Genomic DNA, 25,867 nt, shown 5'->3' with positions numbered 1-25,867 from the left:
TCTGAAGTCTCTTGAATCTGATATTAAACATGTATATGAAGTTATTTGAAAACCACAAGGTCAGGGTAATAGAACTAAGTAAAGTTTCAAAGGAAAAGTAGTTTGATTTGGTAGAACTCCTCACTGTCTTGCTCTGTCGATGTAGTTGAAGTAGTACTTATTTATAGTGTTATGCAGATATGTAGTTTATTGTAAATACTATTGTAATTCTATTGCATAACTGTTGTACTACTGACTTATGAATAGTGTGATAGAGTAGTGTAAATTAGCTGTCAAGTAAAGGTACAGTTACATGGCTGAATTGTAATTGTAAATTCAAAAAGTGTAAAATACTACTCAGAGTACTAGTTAGTTACGACAACTTTAGAAGCATTTTAGATCTGGATTTTATGCAAAACCTGATCAATACAATTATCCCTAAATCTGTTCAATTAGGCTACACGAAAGAGTAATTGTTACCCTAGTGGCTTCACCGTGTCCAGAAATAAATAGATTATTAGGATGACCAGATGTCCTTATTTACCCGGGACAGTCCCAGTGTTGACCCTGTGTCCCCTGTCCCTGCACATTTATACAGAGCCACTAATTTGTCCCAGTTTTATACAAGAAATTGTCCCAGGTGTCCCAATCTGATCCTGCCAACAGTAAAGAGAGACATACGTTGTCATTTGTCAAAATGTGACTATACTGACTCACATTAGTGCCTAGTGTAGAACAGTTTCCCTTCATTACGTTTCACACTCCTTTCACAATTTTATTATTAGCAACCGTCACAAACCAGGGATGTATATATATATATATATATATATATATATATATATATATATATATATATATAATATATATATATATATATATATATATATATATATATATATATATATATATAGGTGTAGCCCATCTATATAATATATTTTGATGAAATGTTATGTAGTATTTATCAATTACAGTATATGCACTGTTAATTTTTTTAATTAAATTTGAATGTAATTAATACACTGTAGCATCGAGAGCAGCCAGGAAATGGGTGGTGCCAATAGTTGGGGGGTCCAGCTATAAAAGTAGGTCAGACACGCCCATCCAGGTGTTGTGAGTGTGGCCTGCGCTCAGGTGTTGTAGCCTTGCGTGCCTCGCATGTAATGAACCGGTTGATAAAATAAACGTTGCAAAACGGAACTATTCGCCTGGATTATTTAAGAGTGCAACAGAAATCTTGGTGCCGTGACCCGGATAAGAGATCGCATTTGGGACAACACTGATGGAGCAGAAAACAGCTGAGTGGAGTTGAAGTTAAGCCACCAGCTGACAAGCTACAAGCGCCGCGGCCCACTCACCTGGACTAATTGCTTTTCACCTCTCGCTAAGGTAAAAGCATAAAATCATGTCGATTGCGGGTGAAAAGATGACCGTGATCTGGGAGGATACACTGGGACAGATCGAGGAGAAACTATTGACTTTACCTGCCGCTGGACTATTTGATCTGTGCACGATGTTGGAGTTCGCTGTAAGCGAAGAGGACAAGAACTTACCTCGTAAACTGATAAGGATTATTCTGCAGTATCTGGAAGGAGATGACGTTATTTCTCGGGAGGACAGAGGGATGTCTCTGTTGCTTATAGTTTGCGACCGCATTGATGAACTTAAAACTCAAGCCGCGTCTACTCCGGCGCGGGAGCCCCCTCTGTTGGATTTACCAGGTACTGCACCTAACACTCAGAATGCGCCTACTGTTTCCAATGGACAACCAACTGCTTCTAATGCGAGCATTCCTGTTTATAATGCCAATCCACCTTTTGTTCACCAGTTGTATAGAAAGGAATTGAAAATTGTGGGGCAAATTGGTGAGTCACACCAGAAGGACAAACTTGGATATACTAGTTTGGAGAGGCAGATTCAAAAAGCTCTAAACAAAGGATACAGTGAGTCTGACATTGTGGAAGCTGTCATTCAGGCCATTGCTCCAGGAATAAAATTAAAGAGCTACCTTGAAAGCAGAGTGGACCTACCTCTTAGTGCTTTGAGACAAATTCTGAGGACACATTTCATTGAAAAGGACACTACCGAACTGTATCACACTCTCACGAGAGAGCAGCACAGGATCCCAGAGAGACACCAATACAGTTTGTCCTCAGAGCAATGGACTTAAGGCAGCAGATTTTGTTTGCATCTGAAAGGGCTGAGACTGGACTCAAATATAGCTCTGAACTAATTAAAAACCAATTCCTGCAGACAGTGCTTACGGGTCTGATAGATGATACAATAAGGACTGATTTAAAGCCATACTTACGTGACCCAAAGGTTTCTGATGAGATGCTGCTGGAAAAGGTGACTGATGCATACACTCTGGAAATGGAAAGAAAAAACAAGCTGGCTTGTAGTTCCAAGGCACGAGCCACCCGAATTGCAGCAGTGGGGGAAGACAATATTAACAATAGAGAGAGCCCAGCCCTGACACCCACCAACTGCAATAAGCCCAGTGAACCCAACAAACGTGAAACTCTCCTGGAAAAAGTGGATCAGGGCAATAAAGCAATTTGCGAAGCTATTCAACAGCTTTCCACCCAGCTCTCCAACCTCCACCAAGCGCCAAGACCCCCACCACCAGAGAGGCTCAGTCGACCATACGGCAGAAATTTCAGGTCCCAGCAGAAATCGTTTATCTCAAGAAAGTGCCAGCGTTGCCAGGCCAACAACCCCCTTGGCAAGTGTGACCACTGTTATAAATGTGGCAGTTCTGATCACTGGGCAATTGGCTGTCGTAAGGTCACACACGTTTCAGCCTCTACTAATAAGATTGACACTACGGTACATCTTGGTAAGACTGATGCCCAGTTTACTCACGATGCCCCTCTCACTAGCAAACAAAGACAAACAGCTAAGCTAGTGGGACGAAGATGCCTGATCAGAGCCTCACTCAATGATGTGGATACCACAGTGCTATGGGACAGTGGCTCACAAGTATCTATTGTTGCTGTGGACTGGAAAAACAAATACTTACCTCATGTCAAAGTGCGACCGGTGGCAGAGCTCTTAGAAGATGGGGAACTTGACCTGTTGGCAGCAAATGGAACTGAAATTCCCTATGAAGGATGGATTGAGGTGGAGTTCACAATCGCTCACAAGGCTGTTCCAGGAATGAGTGAGCAGTCAGTGTTTGTTCCTATCCTTGTGGCCAGTAGTGATCTAGAACGTCCCATTATTGGCTTCAATGTCATAGAGGAGCTAGCCCTAACCAGTGACACCTCAGAGAACTGTAATCCAGTGGGCCACATGGTCCAGAGACTTTCCTCAGCCCTAGAGGTGGGCCGTCGCACTGCTCATGCTGTCCTCTCTGTGTTAAAGCAGCCTACACCTGAGAGTAACATCCACATTGCCCGCCTCAGCCGACGCCCTGTGAGTATCCCTAAGAACAGTATTATGAATGTGTATTGTGGACGCGTCTGTGGTGGTGGAACCTATGCTGTGCTGGAGCCGAACCCAGAGTCGCCATGGCCAAGTGGGCTAAAAGTAAGAGAGCAGCTTGTGATTTTCCCCCCAAGACATGACACGAGTCACTGTGGCTGTGGAAAATATAACGGACAGAGACATTACAATTAGTGGCCGCACTACTCTTGGCTGGTTGCATAGTGTTGATAGTGTGTGCCCACTTGAACCCAAGTCACAACCATCTGTACCAGAGGGCAGCATTATCTCTGGAGTGGAGCAGTCTATCGAAGTGTCACCAGGGGAGCTGTGGGACCCACCTGTTGATCTGAGCCACCTCTCCCCAGAACAGCAACAGAAAGTACGACAGATGCTAAGGGAGGAGAGTCAAGTATTCGCTAAAAATGACTGGGACATGGGATGTATTAAAGGACTAGAAATGGACATTCATTTGAAAGATAATATCCCGGTGCAAAGGACATATAATTCCATTCCACGTCACCTCTATCAGGAAGTAAAGGCTCACATCCAAGATCTGCTGAGCAGGGGGTGGATCCAAAAATCATGTTCACACTATTCCTCACCTATTGTTTGTGTCCGGAAGAAAGATGGGAGCCTTCGTCTTTGTGTAGATTACAGGTTGTTGAACCAAAAGACTCTGCCTGATCGCCATCCAATCCCCCGGATTCAAGAGATTTTGGAGAATCTCGGGGGCAACTCGTGGTTCACGGTCCTGGATCAAGGGAAGGCGTACCATCAAGGCTTTGTGAGTGAGAAGAGCCGCCCATCTACAGCCTTTATTACACCATGGGGACTTTATGAATGGGTACGGATTCCCTTTGGACTCACAAATGCCCCAGCCACCTTTCAGCGCTACATGGAAAGCTGTCTGGGGGATCTGAGGGATGAGGTATGTGTCCCTTACCTCGATGATGTTCTGGTCTTCAGCAATACTTTTGACCAACATGTAGAAAATGTGAGACAAGTGCTGCATAGACAAAAACAAGCCGGCATTAAACTGAGACCAACAAAGTGTGAGTTTTTCAAGCATGAGGTGTGTTATGTGGGACGCATCATCTCAGCTGAAGGCTACAGAATGAATCCCAAAGAAATAGAGGTGGTCCAAGCTCTCCAAAACGAAACGCCATCTACTGTCAGAGAAGTGAGGAAATTGATGGGATTCCTCAGCTATTACAGGTCGTATATTCAAGACTTCTCAAGAACAGCCAAACCCCTCTATGACCTACTTTCCAAACCCAAGTCTGCTGGAAAAGGTCTCCAGTGGAAGGGCTCAAGTCGCCAGTCAGCTCAGCTTCCTCCATCACATCCAGTGCAGTGGACTGCTATTCATGAAGAAGCATTGCAAAAGCTGGTGAAGCAACTGATTAATCCACCAGTGATGGCTTATCCCGATCTGGAGAAACCCTTCGTTCTGCATGTGGATGCTTCAGAGGAAGGACTGGGTGCTGTACTCTATCAGAGACAAGAGGGAGTCCTTAGAGTTATCGGATATGGCTCCAGAACATTGTCTGTGACAGAGAAGAACTATAAACTTCACTCTGGAAAATTGGAGTTTCTGGCTCTGAAATGGTCTATTACGGAGCGCTTTCGGGACTATCTCTTTCATGCACCTCATTTTACAGTGTACAGCGACAACAACCCCCTCACGTATGTCACTAAATCTGCCAAGCTTAATGCGACAGGGCATCGGTGGGTTGCGGAGTTGGCTGACTACCAGTTCACAATTAAATACCGGCCTGGGACAGCAAATCGCGATGCGGACTTTCTGTCAAGACACAAACCTACTCATACAATCATGAAAGAGTGCACTGAAGAGTACCATCAAGAGGACATTGAGGGCATTGAAATGGGCATACAAGGAGAGAGCAGGGGGGAAGTTAATTGAATTTCATCTGTCACCTGCAATATTGATACTCTGCCAGCAGAGGTCAGCATTGTCCCACCTGTTCAGCCCTTGGAAGCTGAAGATATCAGAGCTGCGCAACGGTCTGATCCAGTTATTGCCAGAGTGCTCACCCTGAAAAAGAATCATACTCACCTGAAGCACAAAGACAAAATGGCAGAGGGTGCACCAGTTCGACATCTGCTCAGAGAGTGGTCCCGCTTGCATGTAGATGAAGATGGAGTCCTCTGGAGGGAGACAGCCTGCAGAACACAGTTGGTTGTCCCAGAGACCATGAAGGCGCTCATCTACAAGCACCTGCATGAAGATATGGGACATTTGGGAGCAGACAGAGTCATAGCCCTGGCACGTGAGCGCTTTTTCTGGCCCAAGATGAGGCAGGACATTGAACATCATGTGACCAGTGTCTGTTGCTGCCTGAAGAGAAAGAAGCCGAACAGAGTCACCCGAACACCAATTCAAAGTATTGAAACATCAGCCCCATTCGAGATGGTCTCTATTGACTTCCTGCACTTGGAGAAAAGCAGTGGAGGAGAAGAGTATATTCTTGTGCTGGTGGATCATTTCTCCAAGTATGCACAGGCCTATGCCACAAAAGATAAGTCGGGGAAGACGGTGGCCAAGAAACTCTTTGATGATTTCATTCTACGCTTTGGCTTCCCTTCAAGAATCCACCATGACCAGGGAAGGGAGTTTGAAAATCAGCTCTTTCGCAAGCTTGAGAGTTACTCTGGTGTACGACATTCCCGCACGTCTCCCTACCATCCGCAGTCAAACCCGGCAGAACGTTTCAACCGGACGCTGCTTGGCATGCTGAGGACACTGGCGGAGACCGAAAAGACACACTGGAAAGAACATCTGAGTAAAGTGGTCCACGCCTATAACTCAACTGTTCATGAAGCTACTGGGTTTTCTCCATTTTTCCTCCTCTTTGGCCGTGAACCAATTCTGCCCATTGATCTGCTCATCCCTCGTAAGAGGAAGGGGGAGAAGGAACACCAGTCTCCCATTGCATATGCAGAGAAGTGGAGAGAAGCTATGCAACAGGCTTATGCCATAGCCATGGAGAACATGTGGAAGTCAACCCGAAGAGGGCAGCGGTGTTACAACCAACGCACATGGAGTTCTACTCTACAGCCTGGCGATCATGTGCTGGTTCGAAATCTGGCTCCCAGAGGTGGTCCTGGAAAGCTGCGGAGTTATTGGGAGGAGGACATCTATGTGGTCAGAGAAAGGAGGGGTCCCGACAGCCCTGTTTATGCTGTTGAGCCTCTGCAAGGTGTTGGGAGAAGACGTGTGTTACACCGCAACTTGTTGTTGCCTTGCCCTTACCTGGTGAATGAGCCACCAGGAGATGTTCCACAGCCTGCCACACACCGAGCTCGGACAAGGAGAAACCAGACACTCGAACCAGAGCTACAGCAAATTGACACTGAAAACTCAAGTGAGGAGGACTTTGAATTTTGGATGGCTCACCAACCAGTCCCACCACTCGACAGAGCAGCTGCAGGAGAGCCCATGCTAAGAGAGTCACAAAATGACAGAACTATGCCTGCACTTCAGCCAGAATCGATTGGTCCTGACAGTCCTGGAGGTGTGCCTGGGCCCCAGGACGATCCCCAAACTTCTGCCACTGAGTCGAAAGAAGAGCAGAGAGAACTCACTGCCGCACCACAAAGACCTGTGAGAGCAAGACAGCCGAGGCGTCTGTACACCTACGAGCAGTTAGGCAAGCCATCTGTTCGAGAGCTGCACAGCTGTCCCATTGGTGTGAGAGGAGCTGAAGGGGTCCCAGACAACTACAGGAGACCCTACATGTATCCTTTTTCACGTTATTGATATGGGAAGGGTTATTTGTAAATAGTGGTTTAGTGATTGTGGTTTAACAGTGGGTAAAGCACATGTTAACAGTAGTACAGTGGTATGGGTACAAAGTTTAAATATCCTAATGGGAAAGTACCTAGTAAACTGATGGGGTATGGTATGATCATGTAATTACATGTTTTCGGGTGAAAAGAGTATTTTCCTTGTCCCATTGTGTGAAGATTGGGGGGCCCACTGATTCTTTACTGGACTGTACACCCTTGATGCAAATGGACTAAACGCAGAGTCATGTATCATTGCCATAATATAAGGAGTAAAATCTTAACGAGAGACATTTTAAATTAATTATGAAATGTGCAATAGTGTGTAATACTTACCACGGTTCTTACTAGTTGACGCAGTCTTTTATTATTGTATTTTGTTTCACTTTGGTAAAATGTAAAAAAATGGAACTAAAAAAAATATGGGGAGCACTTCTCTTTTCAGTGGGGGAGGGTGTAGCCCATCTATATAATATACTTTGATGAAATGTTATGTAGTATTTATCAATTACAGTATATGCACTGTTAATTTATTAAATTTGAATGTAATTAATACACTGTAGCATCGAGAGCAGCCAGGAAATGGGTGGTGCCAATAGTTGGGGGGTCCAGCTATAAAAGTAGGTCAGACACGCCCATCCAGGTGTTGTGAGTGTGGCCTGCGCTCAGGTGTTGTAGCCCTGCGTGCCTCGCATGTAATGAACCGCTTTGATAAAATAAACGTTGCAAAACGGAACTATTCGCCTGGATTATTTAAGAGTGCAACATTATATATATATATATATATATATATATATATGGGAGTGGGAAGAAGAAATGATTTAAACCCACCCCCCTCTTCTAATTTTTACATTACATTACATTTACATTAGGCCATATGAACTATTTACAAGTGTGAACAAAGTCACTGAGTAACAGAACTGTCATCAAAGTGCAATAATACAAACGGATGCCAACGATGGAGACACATACAAGTAAAGATAATGACTCAACAACAACAGAACACCAGCACTACACAAGACACACAGACACACACACACAGACACACACACAGACACACACACACTGACACACACACACACACACACACACACACACAGACACACACACACACACAGACACACACACAGACACACACACACACACACAGACACACACAGACAGACTTTATTTTAAACAAATTAAAATATATGTCTCTCTTTACTGTTGGCGGGGATCAGATTGGTCAAAAATAGGGACATCTGGGACATTTCTTGTTGGTTTTTGTATAAATGTTCTGGTACACAGGCTCAAAACTGGGACTGTCCCGGGTAAACAGGTAAAAGTAGAAAGAGATATACAGTGTAATGCCATTCTGTGGTACGTTTTAGGCAAAGCAGGTGACAGGGGGCCTTAAGTCTTCTGTTGAAAAGTTTCGTTTCAAGGCTACTGAAAAACCAAATCATTTTGCCCACCCATCTGAACTTTACGGACAATAGATTTTGTTTGCACACAGGTCAGTCAGAGTCCGTCACCAGTCCGGCGTCACCTCTCCAAGCCTCTCCCCAAAAAAACTACACTCCTGTGACGTCACGCCCGTGGCCCTCCTTATCTGTCACGCACGCGCTCCTGGACTTTTACCCTTTTACTCCGGGCCATCTGATAACCGCAGCACACACCGACACCGTGCACCGGACTGCAAAACATGTTCACCCCGAAGTCACCCCGCGGCCTCTCCAGGAGTCCCCGGGCGCCCCAGCCCCCTGCCGCCGCCGCCGCCGCGGAGGAGATCCGCATGGTGGACTGTGGATGTGAGCCCGACCGCACCTGCAGCCTCCACGCCGGCTGTCCGACAGCGGCTGAGGACAAGGTAAAGCCCGCGGTCCGCTGCGTGTCTCCGGGGAATGCTCCGGGGGTCACCGCCGAGGTGACCACTGTTTTCTGATCTGTGCCATTATGTTGTATCACCATCAAAAATAGGCTGCATGTTGTGTTTTGTTTCATTCACACATGTTTAACACACATATCCTGAAATCACTCTGTTCCACCTTGTGATGTCATGTGCTCCATTGTGTTTTTACACTTCATACACCTTCACCAGAATCATTTGGATAAATTCAGCCCTGGAATTGCCGATCTCTCCTGAACAAGGATAAAGGTAAAAGGAGCTGTGAACTTGAAAGTTATACTTGACATCAGAAAGACAAAATTATAAAGAGAATCAAACTCAAATGTGTGAATGAAACAGAACACAACTCTGTGTTTCTTGTTTCAAGCTTTATACTTGAATTTAAACTGTAGGGTATTTTTTTCAAGCTACTGGAGGTTATTAATGAAAGAAAGTAAACCATACGTGAATTTTGAATCTGAACCAGGAATGGCTTTTATTAAGTGTATACTACACATTCAACAGCCTTCAGACACTTGACTTGAGACTGTCTATTAACAATCCAACTTCCCCAAGCAAATGAAAACTTAACCAGGAAAGTCTCATAAAAATGAATCCTTGGAAGGATTTCAGAACTAGTATAAGATTAAGAAGCCTACTACACTTAAAAAGAATTGACTATCCTCTATTTGTGTCTCACCACTTTCAACAAGGTGTCACACACACACACACACACATACACACAAATACTACGCAAACTTAATTAGTTATAATCTACCATCATAATTATATAATTATATCATATCATAATTATAATTGCTTCACCTTCCCAACAAGTAGGTTTCGACTCCCGGGCAGTGTGGAACCTTTCTGTTTGGGGTTTGCATGTTCTCCGTGTGTTTGTGTAGGTTTTATTCTGGTTCTGGATGCTCTGGTTTCCTCTGCCATTAAAAACATTAAACATTAACATTAAAAACACACTCCTAATCTCAGTGGGATTTTCCTGGTTAAAAAAATGTAACTATAATAAATCATTAATAGGGTTGTGTAATTTGGGGAATTTTCAAAGTTGGAAAATGTTCATGGGAATGAACAGAACTATATGAGAGTTAAACCCGCTGAAGGTTGTTTCTGTAGTAGGACTGATGTAGCCTGCACTATACAAACCTTAAATATCTGTTCACCCTAAAAAAAAAGTTTGATGAGGGAGACTTGTGTTGAGCGTTCAGGTCAACACGTGTGTCATTTAAGGGAATTGAGTGTTTATTATGTCACACAGTGTGACAGTCATGTCTTATCTGAGCACGCAGGATCTTGTCTGTGGGATTACACTCAAAACAAACACACAGTTTGGTGACTTGTCAAACACACCATGAGGCACTATAGAATTAACCTGACAAGGTTCAGACACACTGCTCCAACGCACTTCAGGAATAATGTTGTGTGTAAGGTCCTCATTGGTGTTTCATAATTGGATTATATTCTATAAAAATATGTTTCATGATAAAATCAGTAAGAGACAGTTCTAAGGTCAATGACATTGTGCAAAAAGTCAGCAAAAATATTGTTTTATAACCCAACATTTCCACTAACACTAATATGATTAAAAAAGACAATATAAAAACATGAAACAAAAATGTAACACTTACATTAGACAGGTCCACTTTTCAATAACTAATCTAATGATCTTATTATAACTTTCTGCACAATATAGATAATATAATAATAATATATAGATATAATATAAATTTCATTAAAAAATTTAAATTTTTCATTTCATTTATAAAATGAAAATGCAAATAAGATGCAGGCATGATTCTGTCTCACATTGACACCACCAACACCACCTTGTTTCACTTCCCAAAACATCAATTATAATTCCCTGTTTGGTCCAGTTAAACATTTCATTCCTGAGACTGAAGCCGTGAACTCATCACAGAGCGACAATGCAGGTACAATAATCCAGAACCTGTTTTCATTACAAAATGACAATTGGAGTAATACATTTTGGGGGTCAGTATTTCGTGGGAGCTATTTCTTTACTGGAAAACAAATCCTGCTTTAGAGTTATCTGTGTCAGTGGGATGTTTTTGTTTTTTTTTCAGTATAACTTATTGTCTCTTCTTTGGTTAGTACAGAATTTCTGATCATAACTAAACATGATCAGTTTTATTTTGTTACTAATTTCCCACATAGATTTGAGTTTGTATATTTACTTGGCATGTCTGCTCTGTCTACTGTATCTGTCTTCTCTCCGTGGACCACAGCAGACAGGGACTGCTCTGGTTAGGGGCACTGACTTTAAGCAGAGTCATGCTGAAATTCCTTTGTGAAGGTCTGGTCATGTGATTCTATCCAAAATGCCACAGGGGCTGCCTGCTCTACTGTTCCACTGTGGCCAACCCAGGAACAAGGAACCAGCCATGTCTGTGGGCTACACAATTAAGACTTGACCAGAAGTGAAAACATTATTAGGCTGGAGGTTAGGGTCACACCACAGCTAAACTGAGGCCAGGAGCACTTTCTAAATCTGATAGAACAAGAAATGAAATTCAAACCTACGACTTAACCTATAACCAAAGGAGAACCAAAACAACATTCAAACAGCCTGACAATGCTGCTCTAAATTGAAGACTCCTCTTGTACCTAGAGTTTAGTTATTTTCAAATAATTTTCTTTTAGGTTCTGTTAAGTTAACAGTGTAGTTTTCTAACAGAGAATGAGCCACCTGCCTGTCTCCAGGGAGATGTTATTGCTTTACCTGAATGCTCCACAGTATGGCATTACATCTATCTCCATAGAAACATACATGATGGCGGCAGGTTGAGAGGCAAAGTCTGCAGTCTCTGGTGGTCAAACAAAAACCTGAGATCTACACCACCACTGATGGCAGCATCATTATGGAGGATGAGTTTCAAAAGCTGCCATGCATTACTAAATGAAGCTTTGCCATACTGTGATGGAAATTTATATTGTGGAAAGATTTCTCTCAATCTGTCTTTGTGTAAATAAATGTGATTTCTAGCTGAGACCAGATGAGTCCTTAACATGTGTAAAGCTCAGCACACACAACTGTCCCCACACTCCACAGGAGACGCTGTCTTGTCTTAGCTGTCCTCAAGTAGTTAAGTTGATTAGCACAAGTCTGTGAAAGTCTCTCTGCTTTGATATGTATGTAACTTTATTTCAGTAGAAATATTGAGAGCTCAGATGCTCTAGAGGAGATGCTGAGAAGGAGTGACTGGAGAGAGGAGATTCAGGAGAGGCTGTGGGTCTTTGACCAGGCCAGGCTTAGGCCCTATCCATATCTGCCCTAACAAAAAGAATAAATCTTTGTCTGTATTACAAAAACTCATTGGGCTTCGGAATAATTATTTATCATCAAGAGACACATAATTTTTTTTCCACAACTCATACTGTGGAAAATTCTTGTTAAAGCACCACCAAAAAACCACCAGAAAAGTCAAGAAATAGTGCATCTTTAAGCTTATCTGCAGTTGCCAAGAAATCATAACTTCACACAGGATGTGGTTTTATTTTGGCTGGCTCGGCTCTGGGTATAGAACCTTAGCAGACAGGAAGCAGAGTGTGGGAAGATACCTACTGTCATATCAGCTGATGCACACTGTCATTTGTATTACTCCATCGTAACATTACAGTTATACATAATGACTCAGTCTTACATTTCTTTCCAGGGGCCCATTTCGGACTCGGGCCAGTACGGCTTCGATAACTTGGCCTACGACTACAGCAGTGAAACCCATCTGTGTTCTCCCTCAGTATCTTCTACCACCTTCACATTTCCCAGAGTCCTGTCAGAGGAGCAGCTCCGGTTCATCCAGAATTGTGTGTCCAGGATACATGGAGTCCTTTCTACCTCCTCCTCCATCTCCTCGTCTGTGCTGTCCTCCTGTTCGATCACCGTGCACTACGATTCAAATGTCGTGAGTCCAAAGGGGATCGGTTTGCACTTGCACAACATGGGCCACAGTGCGGAGTCGGCCGTGCGCATCGGAGTGGAGGGCATGCACTGCCAGTCCTGCGTGCAGACCATAGAGGCTAACATCTCCGAGCTAAAGGTAAGGGTAAGGTACATATGTAAGGAGCATTCAAAAGGACTATATTGTAAAAGTGAAGTGAAGGGGAGCTGAGGTTTGAATTTGCTGTGATGTGAGATAGTTGATATCTTTGAAAAAAGAAGGACAAAAAGTTGAAGACAAACATTTCTTTTAGATTTTTTACTTTTTCTATTGTTTCCTCATCAAAAACATACCTGGAGTTTTGTTTCATTCCCAGTAGGGTGGTCAAAAGTCTGGAAAATCAGACACTCATCGATACTAAAGCTAGTATCAATACTGGACACTCATTTGAGCAGGTATCCATACTAAAAAGTCACTTCCACAGGAAAGAAATGAAGCCTTCCTGAACAGCTTTTACAATTTAATATTGAAAGTGGCACTTGAAGTGTTGAAATAAAATAGAATGTTATACTGTTTCTTAGCATCAAAATCAAGTTTGAAATGTTTATATTACATTCATTCCCACAAACACTGACTCTTTTCTTATACATACTTTTTGTAGGGGAAGAGGTCAGACATTGTGATAAAATATAAGGTTAGGAGTTGAGGAGAATTGATTGTAAAATAAAACCACAGAAATATCCCTGTTCTTCCTTGCAGCCTGGTTTCTAAAATTAGTCTCAGTGTTAAAGGGACAGGGACAAAATTACCATGATAACTAACACAAATCTACACAAAAAGAAACAATAATCCTACAGTTAAGAGCATATTGTATACAGTTTTATTTTCCCTAAGGTAAATTGATATGCAGTAGTGTCAGACACAAAAAATATGAAAAAAAAAGAACAGGAGATGTAACAGCATTTCACCACGACTGATCCAAGCTATAAGAGCATTCATCCTGGTTATGGCTTCAGAAATAAAAGAAGTCCGACCTCTCTGAGTTCTGATCCGGGCCATTCTCAGACACCGCCCAGAAGGACGAAGGTTAAACTCCTCACAGAGCGAGTGCTCAGGGCTCTCCAGTATTTGTTGGACCTTTCATTTAATCACTATTTTAATTTAGTGCTCATTTAAGTATTGATTTTAAACAATTCATCTTACATAAAAGTTGTTTAAATAAATAAATATATTTTTACCTGAATTAGGACAATGGAAGAAAGGTCATTTCAAATTCTAGTATGCACACTTCTCATTTTTGCATATCTTCAAAATAAAGATGCAGATAATCTCTGTACATCTCTGTCTCTGTGTCCAGGGCGTCATCTTAATCCATGTGTCTCTCCAGAATTCATCAGCGTTCATCACATTCCAGTCTCACGTAACCACAGCGGAGGCGCTGGTGGACCGGATACAGGACATGGGCTTTGAGACCTCACTGCTGCAGGGACAGGATGGACAGGGTGGACAGGGTGGACAGGGTGGACAGGGTGGACAGGGTGGACAGGGGGGACAGGGGGGACAGGGGGGGCAGGAAGACTCGGAGCAGTTGATGGTGGAGGTGTGGATCACAGGAATGACGTGCCGCTCCTGTGTGGACTCCATCACGGGCCGTCTGAGCCAGGAGCCCGGGGTGAGCCGAGTGTCCGTGTCCCTGGAGGAGCAGAAGGGGAGGGTGACCTTTGACCCCAGCCTCACGTCACAAGAGAGGGTCAGGGGGGTCATAGAGGACATGGGATATGAGGCGTCGCTCACAGGTACACAAATGAAAACTCTACACAATATTTATGGCAAAGAAACACTGCGAAAAAATATTCATCTAAAAGTGAATTATGTAACTTTTCAAGTGGAGGGTCTGCCAACTTATCTCCAAATAACCAAACAAAAGTGACTTAGTTCAACTTTAGGTTTTGGTATGATTATAACTAAACCTAATTTCAATATGGCAAAGAGAGAGTCATCACATTGCATTTGTGAGAGACTGTGAAACACTGTACCCACGTCAATGACATTCTCAGGGCTCAGGCTTTGTCAGTCACAGACCCTGTACCACTTCATTGCCATGGAAACCAAACCAGAATGCTCTTAAGAGTTTGATGAAGAGTTCTTGTTGGACTGAATGTGAAAACCTCTCTCTAAGGGTTCACTTGGCACTCGTTTGCAAATTGCTTGTTTATGTAAAGTTTTGGCGTAGATGTTGTAGTAGTGTAGTAGAATGTTACGTAATAGGCTGTGTGCTGTTTTTAGAGCCTGCTCTTGAGAGGCCTAGAGCAGCTCCATCTGAGGGTCCCCCCACATGGTCCCGGCCCCCGCAGATGACTCAAGTCCTAAACGGGGAGTGTGAGCAGAAGGTCGAGAGGTGCTTCATCAGTGTGACGGGGATGACCTGTGCCTCATGTGTGGCCAACATTGAGAGGAACCTGCTCAAACACAGAGGTCCCAACACACACATTTACTACCCAGTCAAATCTAACACTCTATATCCATCTCTATATCCTCCCTCTGTTCATTCAGTCTCTATATCCTCCCTCTGTTCATCAGTCTGTGCTCGATTACACCTGTTCTCCTGTTTTGTTTCTTCAGTATTTTTTGTTTCCTAAGCTCGGGGGTCTTGGTTGATTTAACATGGACTGACTGAGTTTTATTATTTTATTGTTACACATGTTAGGATGTGTTTGAACTTAAGCTGAACAAAAGCTACAAATAAATATTGAAATCCTTGTACCTGATGATGTAAATTACATTATTGTAGAATAGAACCTGTTTTTACATTTACTTGCTCAGTTCAAGGCAATGGGTTTCCATGGTTTTACCAAGTAAGATGAACCTACTCTTAAAGTAAAGGTTGCTACATATTTCAGATTTGAGGAACTGACTGATTCGTTGGCACAGCTTCACAACATGAGTCTATGAATGAAAACTAAAGTTCACTTCACTCACTGCGCCTGGTTAGATGAAAGAGAAATTTACTGAACACTACACTGAGGAATTACTTGCAGGCTCAGCTTTAGATTCACAGTTCACTTTAGTCAGATTTTTCAAGGCCGTCGGCTTCCTAGATTTTTTTCAAGCTCTACATATTAGAGTTTATAGTGTATACTATTAAATACATGTACCATTAAGTACAACACCTAATATTTTAAAGTGTAAACTCTCTCTCACCTTTCATAGTGCCCAGTGTTTCAATTCATGATCTGCTGATTAAGTTACTAGGTTAATGTAAAAAGCAATGATCTCCAACCAATACAAAATATAATAAATAAAATATATTCTTAATAGATAGGAGGCATTGAATAGTTAAGCCTCCAACAGGAAACTTAACCATATCTAGTTTTGAAACATGAGTGAAGAACAGGCTTCTGAATGAACTGTTAACCCCGCACACAAGGCCCTTGACAGAGAAGTTGTAGTAAAAAAAATAATGTTATTTACAATATTCTAGAATATACTAAAAATAAAAGGTGTTAAATGTCAGGCCCTTTAAGGACTCTTTAAGGGCCCTTTTTATTTTTCAAATAAGTATTTCGATGAAGTTAGGGTTATAAAAAGTTCATTGAGATCTTCATTTTCCTTATCACTGATGTTTGTTAGTTTGAGAAGTTTTTGTAAAAGTAACACCAATGCACTTTCTCTGCAGGGATCCTTTTAGTTTTAGTTTCTCTTATGGCGGGTAAAGCAGAAGTGAAGTATTGCTCAGATCTTATCAGCCCGATTGGTATAGAGCGCCTGATCCAGGACCTGGGCTTTGGAGCCACACTTATAGAGGACAGCGCCGCCACAGATGGGAAGCTGAACCTTACAGTGGGTACATTTACATTTTACATTTACATGGCCAGTAAAATCAGATAACTCCAACAGTCAGATAACACAATAATAAGATCTAAATTTACACTCACAAATCATCAAAAACACCTGGCATGACATGTTTGTTTGTTTTTTTGTTTTTTTTTGCATTTTCTTGAATGTGAAAGAGCACCCATTTACATGAGGTTTCAATAATCTGATAACTCCAGAAATCAGATAATGATCAGATTTTTGAAGTGAATGTAAACACAGCTACTGAGTATTATGCAGTGTTTTGGGTCTGTTTATTTGCATGTACACAATATGCAGTGAGAGTAATAGTTTAGTTTTTTTCTGCAGGTGACAGGCATGACGTGTGCATCCTGCGTCCACACCATTGAGTCCAGGCTTACGTCCACTAAAGGGATCCTCAGAGCCTCTGTTGTCCTGGCAACAAACAGAGCTCAGATCCACTTCAACCCTGACGTCATCGGGGCACGAGATATAGTCAGAATCATACAGGTAATTATCCATATTGTTAATGTCAAGTCATGTTTTTCCCAGTTTATATACTTTATATTTATAAGTCATATCATGTGTCCAGGACCTTGGATTTGAAGCGTCTCTGGTGAAAGAAGGCATCCGGAACAATCTGGACCACTCAGAACAAATCAAACAGCAAGTATCTAAAACTTTTGCGTTTTCTTAGAATATCATCCGGCAAACTGAAGCTACTGTTTACATATAGTATCTTGGACATTAGATATTACTTAATATTACCAATTCTTAGAAACCTGTGACATATTGTTCATAAACTTTTGTTCCTGCCTTGTTCTGGATAGAGGTAGAATTAAATATTAGAAAATTATGCTATTTTATATTTATTTAATATTATTTAATATTATAGGCTAATTAATATTAGTCTATAGTTTGTTTGTTTTTTCACCACAACAAACCTCCAACATTATTTCTACTTCTTCTTTATCCAGATTTGTGATCTTGCATAATTGTCTGATAGTATTCATATTATATATGGCAAAGTAAAAATTCAATTTGTCAATTGGACAAATGTTTATTTAGGTTGAAAATGTTTTCTGAAGAACTGAAGAAGCAGCTTGGATGAGCAACATTTTTGACCTAAATAAATAGTTGACAAATGAAATTTCTCCTTTGACACTGAGGGATTCTGCACATATTTACATGTCTAAGCGTAATGTCTAACTGTAATGTTGGCCTTTTGCAGGTGGAGGAACTCCTTTTTGACCAGCCTGATTTTTGGTGTTCCAGTTATGGTCTTGATGATCTACATGATGGTGATGGAATACAGAGGCTCAATGCACGAAGACCACAACCTCCTCCCAGGGCTGTCGCTGTTTAACCTGTTCTTCTTCTTACTCTGTACCCCCGTGCAGGTAGCAAAACAACACTTATAACTTCCAATTTCTCAATGTATATTTCTCAAGCTCTTGATTTCTTGTAGGTAATTGGAGGGAGGTACTTTTACATCCAGGCTTACCGCTCCATAAAGCACCGTACGGCTAACATGGACGTGCTGATCGTGCTGGCCACTTCCATAGCTTACATCTACTCGTGTGTGGTGCTCATCGTGGCCATGGTCGAGAGGGCAGCTCAGAGTCCCCTCACTTTCTTCGATACCCCGCCAATGTTGTTCGTGTTCATTGCACTGGGAAGATGGTTGGAGCACCTGGCAAAGGCATGTTCATTCTTTTTCTATTTGTGTATAAGCAAGTATAAAAGAAATAACTATATGTAATAGACAGAATATTTTAAGGAAGGAGTTTACTAGAAATACAGAAATAATTATTAATGTAGAAGTAAATCATAACATCTTAACCAGACAATAAACTGTAACTTTGCAGCATCTGAAAACCTGTAATTCCCTGTAATTTCATCTGAGGTGTATTTTTTATTTTATTTTAAACTGAATAGGCCAATATTTGCAAATGTGTTTTGAATGTTATTTTAATTTGTAAATAATAATAATAATAATAATAATAATAATAATAATAATAATGTATTCTCTTTTTTCAGAGTAAAACCTCTGCTGCTTTGGCTAAACTCATGTCACTTCAGGCCACTGACGCCACAGTGGTGACTCTGGGATCAGACCTGTCCATCCTCAGGTAACACAGAATGTATGTCCAGTGCAAAAGCTGATGTGTCAGTCTTATAACCCCTCTGTATATGTCTGTGTCAGTGAGGAGCAGGTGGAGGTGGAGCTGGTGCAGAGAGGGGACATCGTCAAAGTGGTGCCTGGAGGAAAGTTCCCTGTGGATGGGAAGGTCATCGAGGGAAGCTCCATGGCAGATGAGTCTCTCATAACAGGTGATGCACAAACTGACACGGAGAACTAAAAATGTATACAACAAAATAAAAATAGATGAAGACTTTTCTGTCTTTCTTTGTGAAGGTGAGCCGATGCCTGTGACTAAAAAGGTGGGCAGTATAGTGATCGCTGGATCCATCAATGCTCATGGGGCTCTGCTGGTGGAGGCCACTCATGTGGGGGCAGATACCACTCTGTCTCAGATCGTGCGCCTGGTGGAGGAGGCCCAGACCTCTAAGGTAAACTTTACAAAGTGTAGCTTAGTCACTATCATGTGCAATGCATAGTGTTGCGTTTGGTGAGTTGTGACCTAATATAAATTCTTTCACAAATTTCTATAATGTTGCAAGGTTATAAATGTGTGTTGAATTGTGTCTGCTCAGGCTCCCATCCAGCAGTTTGCAGATAAGCTGAGTGGATACTTTGTTCCTTTCATAGTTATCATTTCTCTGTTAACTCTGGGAGCCTGGGTGGCCGTGGGGTTTGTGGACTTTGAAGTTGTCAAGGAGAATTTTCCGGTAACGCCCCCCTCTGGTGTATTCACATGTTAACCCAGGTGACACTTTGACAAACTGTCTCTCCTCCACAGGGCTATAACCCCAACATCTCCAAGGTGGAGGTGATCGTGCGCTTTGCCTTCCAAGCCTCCATCACAGTGCTGTCCATCGCCTGCCCGTGCTCTCTGGGGCTGGCCACACCGACAGCTGTCATGGTGGGCACAGGCGTGGGCGCTCAGAACGGGATTCTTATTAAAGGAGGAGAGCCCCTAGAGATGGCACATAAGGCACGAAGTTCAGTCTGTTATTATTCCATTTATCACTTACTGAGTATCTACACAGTACACTTTTGTCTTCTGTAGATTAAAGTGGTGATGTTCGATAAGACGGGCACCATCACAAATGGGGTGCCCCTGGTGACCCGGGTGCTGGTGCTGTGGGAGGTGGCCCGGATGCCCCTCAGGAAGGTCCTGGCCATCGTGGGCACCGCAGAGGCCAACAGTGAACACCCGCTGGGACTGGCTGTGGCCAAGCACTGCAAAGAGGTCAGCTCTGCTACCGAGGCTAACCTAGTGCAGGGATCTCAAGACTGGTGTGTTTGTCTTCTAGACCTATGCCTCACAGGGATACATTGAGTTTTCATATTCATTGATTTGTGCTGGCAGATATTCACCATTATGGTTTTTAGTCTGACAAGCCCTTAGATCAGGGGTCTCAGACTCGCGGCCCGGGGGCCAACTGCGGCCCTCAGAAGGATTTTTTGCGGCCCTCCACTTAATTCCAAAGAATAATGTCAGTGCGGCCCGCGGTAGATGTACGCACAATCCCACCCCTCTACCGCAGGCTGCACTGACAGATGAAGCTGCAATCGGTGCCCATGCAGATTCACAACAACAGATTATTAACGCAGTTTACATCCCAAAACTCAATTTACAGCAGTTGTGAAGCAACGAGCGAGTCTAAGTGGATCTGTTAATACAAGTACACGTGCACATACGGCGTCACCGAAGAACCACAACAAACCACACATGGTGGTACACGTGTGCGCGCTTCACTTTACGCTCCCACAACCACAGTATCAGAGCGCAGAGGAGGCGCTGACACAATTCCCCTGTTCATAAGTATGGGACCTTTGTTGGAGGGGGTAATAAGAAATAAAAAGACATTGACAGTCTGTTTACCTGCTCAACACTCGGTGCGTAACTTGCTGGCAACTCGATAACCAAGCTCCACCTGTGCATCACCGAAATCCAAGCGTACTCAGCGGTAAACACAGCTGTCCCATCAATATGCAAGCACCACAAAACTGCAGTGATCTATTCCAGAGGCTTGGCGACATGTTAGCAAAAAGTACGAGGCAAAAACAAGCGTCTTCCATCCATGTTTGACATATGAGAAGCAGATACACTCCAGTGTGGTCCACTTTCACACCGGCAAACGAACCAAAACTGATTAACGAACCTCTGTATTCCGGTAGAACAGCGATATCTCCAGTAACCAGTACTGATGTTCAGTGTTAATACCGTGGGCTGTCCTCATCTTATTACCATGAACTCATAAAACAGCAACATGTAGAACTTCGTACAAACTCACCGCATCATCCCAGAGTTCGGGTAACAGCAGAAGCCAACAGCGCTCACCATAGCGCGCAGCTCCTCAGGACGGGGCTGGGGTCTGGTCCTTGGTCTTCTGTCGTCCTACAAGCGCGTTGGTCAGATGGTCCGGAGGCTCTGTCCTCCATGTGCTGGTTCCAGTGCGCAATGACTGGGTCTGAGCGGGTACGTTCCGCCGTCTGCGCGCTTGTTCCGTGCGGGAAAAGCGAGAATGCGCTGTGGACTACCTACAGGTCTGTGCGGGCTGCTCCTGTCCTCCGCGCTCAAGAACCGCGGCTGGTTCCGAGGTGGTGCAAAGCATCTGGACAGAAGCGTGAGTCCAGTTTAGTTAGTTGGCATCCGTCCTCCGCACATTTGGTTCTACCCGGGGAAAGCGCTTTTCACTCCCCGCTCCACGTCATCTGAGCCCGGACAGAACCAGAGCTGCTCCTGCTGGTTCGGGACTCTGGTTTGGATCTAGTCCGACTGTATTTCTCACACTAGGCTAAAAGCAGGACATTTTTTCAAGGTGAATCAATTGAATGGGCGATTGCCTATTGCCATAAAATTATTTGGTTAATTAAAGCCTAAAATAACAAATGCTGGTTCCTACATGATCACGGGGAACACCGGGACCTCTGTGCAGGTCCCGAACAGACGTACACATCCCCAATTTTGACTCACTCTGGAGCCACATGTTCGCACGTACTTGCTCTGGTGTTCGTGTGTTACATTCTCTGTATTGGCCATTGTTGGTAAAATAATTTGAAAATGAATCGCGGCTGCGTCTGAAGAACAATCTGTCACTGCGTTGGAGTCGTACAGCGTGTCATTACAGGCAGAGGAGACGCGATGCATCTAGAATAGTTCGTTTGGACCTGCTGTCTGTGGTTTGGACCCGGGTTCGCGTTCACACCAGAAGAACTGCACCAAAGTTGGTCATTTGGTGCGGATTCAAGCGAACCGAGACCACCTCTTTTTTGAGGTCTTGGTCCGCTTGAGTTGGTCCGGGTCAGAGTCCGATTGACGCTTTCACACCAACGCAAACAAACCGAACTAACCACTTTTGGTTCGAATGGACCGTTTGGTGCGCACCAAATACTGTCTGTGTGAAAGCACCTAATACAGGTCAAGGCTCACTGACGAGCATCTTCAATCTATCCTGAGGATCTGCTTCCTCCTGCAAGCCAAATATCTCCCAGCTGTGCAAGATGAAATGTAGCCAGGTTTCAACCAGCAAGGAGTAGGCAAAAGAAGAGTAGACGTATTAGTTTAAACTTACGTTCTGAATACATTTTCATGTTCTGAACTGTTATTAAAGATTAAGAAAGTGTGTTGCGTGTTGTTCTTTCTCTCTTTTTTTTTCCCGTGCAACCGCTATTTATTGAATACTCAATGCGGCCCAGCCTCACTCAGACTTTATCTAATGTGGCCCCCAGGGTTGAGTTTGAGACCCCTGCCTTAGATGTTAGATGTTTTAATAATTGCTTTTATAAAGCTAACACATTTGACCTTCATATGTTCATTTGTGTGTCTCAGGAGTTGGGCTCTGCAGTGCTGGGCTTTTGTCAGGACTTCCAGGCAGTCCCGGGCTGTGGGATCAGCTGTAAGGTCTCCAGTGTGGAGCACCTCCTCGAGCAACACGACCAGCAGCACTTCATCCTCCCCGGAGCCACTACTGATGAGAGCAGCCTCCTGCCCACTGGAGAGGACACTTCCAGAGGTCACTCCTCTTTGTCTAACAATTCATGATATTAAAAAGCTCATATTGTAAAATGTAAAAATAATAAAGGTGACAATTGTGTGTTAATATTTCTTTCTCTTTTGTTTTGCTCTCATGTTTAGGTGAAAACGTTGCGTATTCAGTCGTCATTGGAAACCGTGAGTGGATGAGAAGGAACGGCCATTCCATTGGAGCAGACATTGATTCGGCCATGTCCAGTCATGAAACTAAAGGACAAACCGCCATCCTAGTCGCTATTGATGGTAAAGTCACATTGCTATGCTAAACACATAAAGGCTGTATAGAATGTTAAATACAGTGGTCTTTCTCTGTGTCTCCAGGCGTGTTGTGTGCTATGATCGCCATCGCAGACACGGTGAAGGCGGAGGCGGCCCTGGCAGTGCACACACTCAACAGCATGGGCATAGAGGTGGTGATGATCACAGGAGACAACAAGCGAACTGCCAAAGCTATCGCTGCTCAGGTAACACTCAGATTGGACCAGAAAGTAAAAAGTTAGCCTGTTTAAAATTCTGTGGCCTTTTCGTCTCTGTCTTCTTTAGGTGGGGATAAAGAAAGTGTTTGCGGAGGTGCTGCCCTCACACAAAGTGGCCAAAGTTCAGGAGCTCCAGGAGAAGGGACTGCGGGTGGCGATGGTGGGGGACGGGGTGAATGACTCTCCAGCGCTGGCCCGAGCAGATGTGGGCGTTGCCATAGGAACGGGGACAGACGTGGCCATTGAGGCAGCTGACATTGTCCTGATTAGAGTGGGTACAGCACGGTCAGTATTTGTCTGTAAGCTATTACCAAAGATTGAATTTATTGAATTTTATTTTCAGAATGACTTGATGGATGTGGTGGCCAGTATTGAACTTTCTAAGAAGACTGTGCGGAGGATCAGAATCAACTTTGTTTTCGCTCTCATATACAACCTTGTGGGAGTTCCGATCGCAGCAGGTGAACATAGCCCTCCTTATTGTTCCTATATTAAAGGTGTACAGTGTAACTTTCCAGTGGGGAGTTTGTCACCTGCTTCTTCCCATGTAGATATTATTGATTTGCCTGGAATGTTCCACAGTAAAGCTTACAAAAGTCATACATTTATTTCATTTTTACACACATCCTTATTGTGAGCGGGCTCATAACTTAGCCTGGTAGTGTAACCTGCTTGTCTCCATGGAGATAATTTAATGCCATACTGTGGAATATTCTTGGCAAAGCAATAACATCTCAAATGAGACAAGCAGGCGGCAGACCCTCCACTATAAAACTGATATAATGCACCATTAATACTGTCCCTAACCAAAAATCATGATTGAGAGTCTAAAAGAATACAACTAAGTACTAAGGAATGTATAAATACACATTGTATATACTGCATAAGTATGTGTAAATTGTACACTTGGTGCACAGGAGTGTTCATGCCGGTGGGCCTGGTGCTGCAGCCATGGATGGGCTCTGCTGCCATGGCGCTGTCATCTGTGTCTGTCGTGGGCTCCTCTCTCCTGCTCCGACTGTGAGTGTGCACCACAATAACTGATCTGGAATGAAGCAAAAAATATATAACTTGCTATTATTCTCAAGTTTGACAGAAAAAATCAAGCTCCAAGTAATTTATTTTAAACCAAGACAAAAGACCAGTGTAAAACTGAACAAACAAACTCAAAACCAGGACTAATAACAGTAATTAAACAATTCTTCGTTGTCTATACAGCAAGTCAGATTCTGATGTTTCAAATTGAAGCTTCAAATGGATTTACTGATTGCTAAAGATGTTAATAGTAGTAATAGTAATAAATAGTTCTATATGAATTACTCTACAGTTATGTTAGACCTTTAGAGAAGCAATAATGGCCAAATAAATATTGGACATGCACTATATAACTTTTCTGGTTTCATCTCCATTACGGATGTTTTTATTTATTTATTTTTTATTGCTTTCATTGCTTACCTGCATCTTGGCCTGGTCACATGACTTAGAGATAGATAGTTGAATGCCATTTTGTGGAACATTCAAAGAAAAGTAGTAAGTACTAACCTCCCCGTGGAGACAAGAGAGTAGAGAATCCTCCATCAGAAAACTTACATTGTGCATCTTTAAATCTAAGCTGATAAAAAGTGAGAGTGAATAGTAAATATCTTAATATAGTTTGACCTCACTTGTTCCTTGTGTGCCAGGTATAAGAAGACATCAGTGGAGGTGTACGAGGCGCGAGCGGAGGGCCACATGAGGAGCCTGCGCTCGTCTCAGATCAGTGCTCATGTGGGGCTGGAGGGACACCGGCCCCCCGCAACCCGGGACCAGCCCAGCACCCAAGGGAGAGACATTGTATAGGAAAGGGATTCAAGTACACAGACTGATTTGATTTGAATACTGTAATTATGTGTCAGGGTCTTTCGAAATAGACGTTTTGCACTTCTGTAAATTATATTCTGGCCAGTAAAATTTTTTATACCTGTATTCTAGCTTTGATATGACCTCAACAAAATGCCTTAAGATGTAAATAAAACCAAAGACTTAATGCACTTTTCTTTTTTATTAACCACATTCTAAATACTTCTGTAGCCTGAAACGGAACAGAATGGAAGAAATTTGATAAACAATTGGCACTGACAGCAAGGTGGTGTAGTGCCTTTGCCCAAGGACAACAACAAAAAAATCTCCTTAGAGTGGGATCTAAACCATCAATTTGTCAATGTGTTATTCTGTAAAAAGATGATTAACAATGATTAAAGATGTAATGTTAGGTGTGCTTTTTATAGGACACCATTTCCTGAACATTTTCAATCAGCCGAGGTGCAGACAGACTCACTGAAATGTATTTTTAACTGTGCCCCAGATAGACAATATTAATTGCATGATCTCATTCATTAAGCACTTCCTCTG

The 25,867-nt window shown here is 43.0% G+C and overlaps 1 protein-coding gene across 2 annotated transcripts; it reads left to right on the top strand.

Moving 5' to 3' along the window:
* Window positions 1–8,744: 8,744 nt before the first annotated feature.
* atp7b (ATPase copper transporting beta) lies at window positions 8,745–25,506 on the top strand. Of its 2 annotated transcripts, XM_020941788.2 has the most exons (22): window positions 8,748–9,061; window positions 12,775–13,158; window positions 14,357–14,795; window positions 15,286–15,474; window positions 16,676–16,839; window positions 17,182–17,343; window positions 17,426–17,499; window positions 18,065–18,233; window positions 18,302–18,535; window positions 18,874–18,965; window positions 19,040–19,167; window positions 19,253–19,407; window positions 19,552–19,686; window positions 19,758–19,952; window positions 20,028–20,210; window positions 22,797–22,980; window positions 23,103–23,243; window positions 23,322–23,464; window positions 23,544–23,747; window positions 23,820–23,937; window positions 24,394–24,496; window positions 25,159–25,506. In XM_020941788.2, the coding sequence occupies exons 1-22, from the start codon at window positions 8,897–8,899 to the stop codon at window positions 25,313–25,315; spliced, it is 3,918 nt and encodes a 1,305-aa protein (XP_020797447.2). In that variant the 5' UTR covers window positions 8,748–8,896; the 3' UTR covers window positions 25,316–25,506. The 2 variants fall into 2 exon arrangements, with proteins under 2 accessions (XP_020797448.2, XP_020797447.2); XM_020941789.2 differs by lacking the exon at window positions 24,394–24,496 and having other exon boundaries at window positions 8,745–9,061; window positions 25,159–25,329.
* Window positions 25,507–25,867: the final 361 nt, after the last annotated feature.

This window comes from Boleophthalmus pectinirostris, unplaced genomic scaffold, assembly GCF_026225935.1.
Source record: "Boleophthalmus pectinirostris isolate CB_2022bp ecotype Guang Dong unplaced genomic scaffold, ASM2622593v1 HiC_scaffold_11, whole genome shotgun sequence".
Lineage (NCBI taxonomy): Eukaryota > Metazoa > Chordata > Actinopteri > Gobiiformes > Gobiidae > Boleophthalmus > Boleophthalmus pectinirostris.
The sequence above is the reverse complement of the archived record's forward strand: the minus strand, read 5'-3'. Positions and strand labels throughout refer to the sequence as shown.

What these genes read in the sequence shown, in the direction of transcription:
- atp7b (XM_020941788.2), top strand. Translation starts at nt 8,897, where the DNA reads ATGTTCACCCCGAAGTCACCCCGCGGCCTCTCCAGGAGTCCCCGGGCG. An exon ending in GAACCTGCTCAAACACAGAG is followed by an intron (nt 15,475 to 16,675) that starts GTCCCAACACAC and finishes CTTTCTCTGCAG; the next exon opens with GGATCCTTTTAGTTTTAGTT. An exon ending in GGTTGGAGCACCTGGCAAAG is followed by an intron (nt 18,536 to 18,873) that starts GCATGTTCATTC and finishes CTCTTTTTTCAG; the next exon opens with AGTAAAACCTCTGCTGCTTT.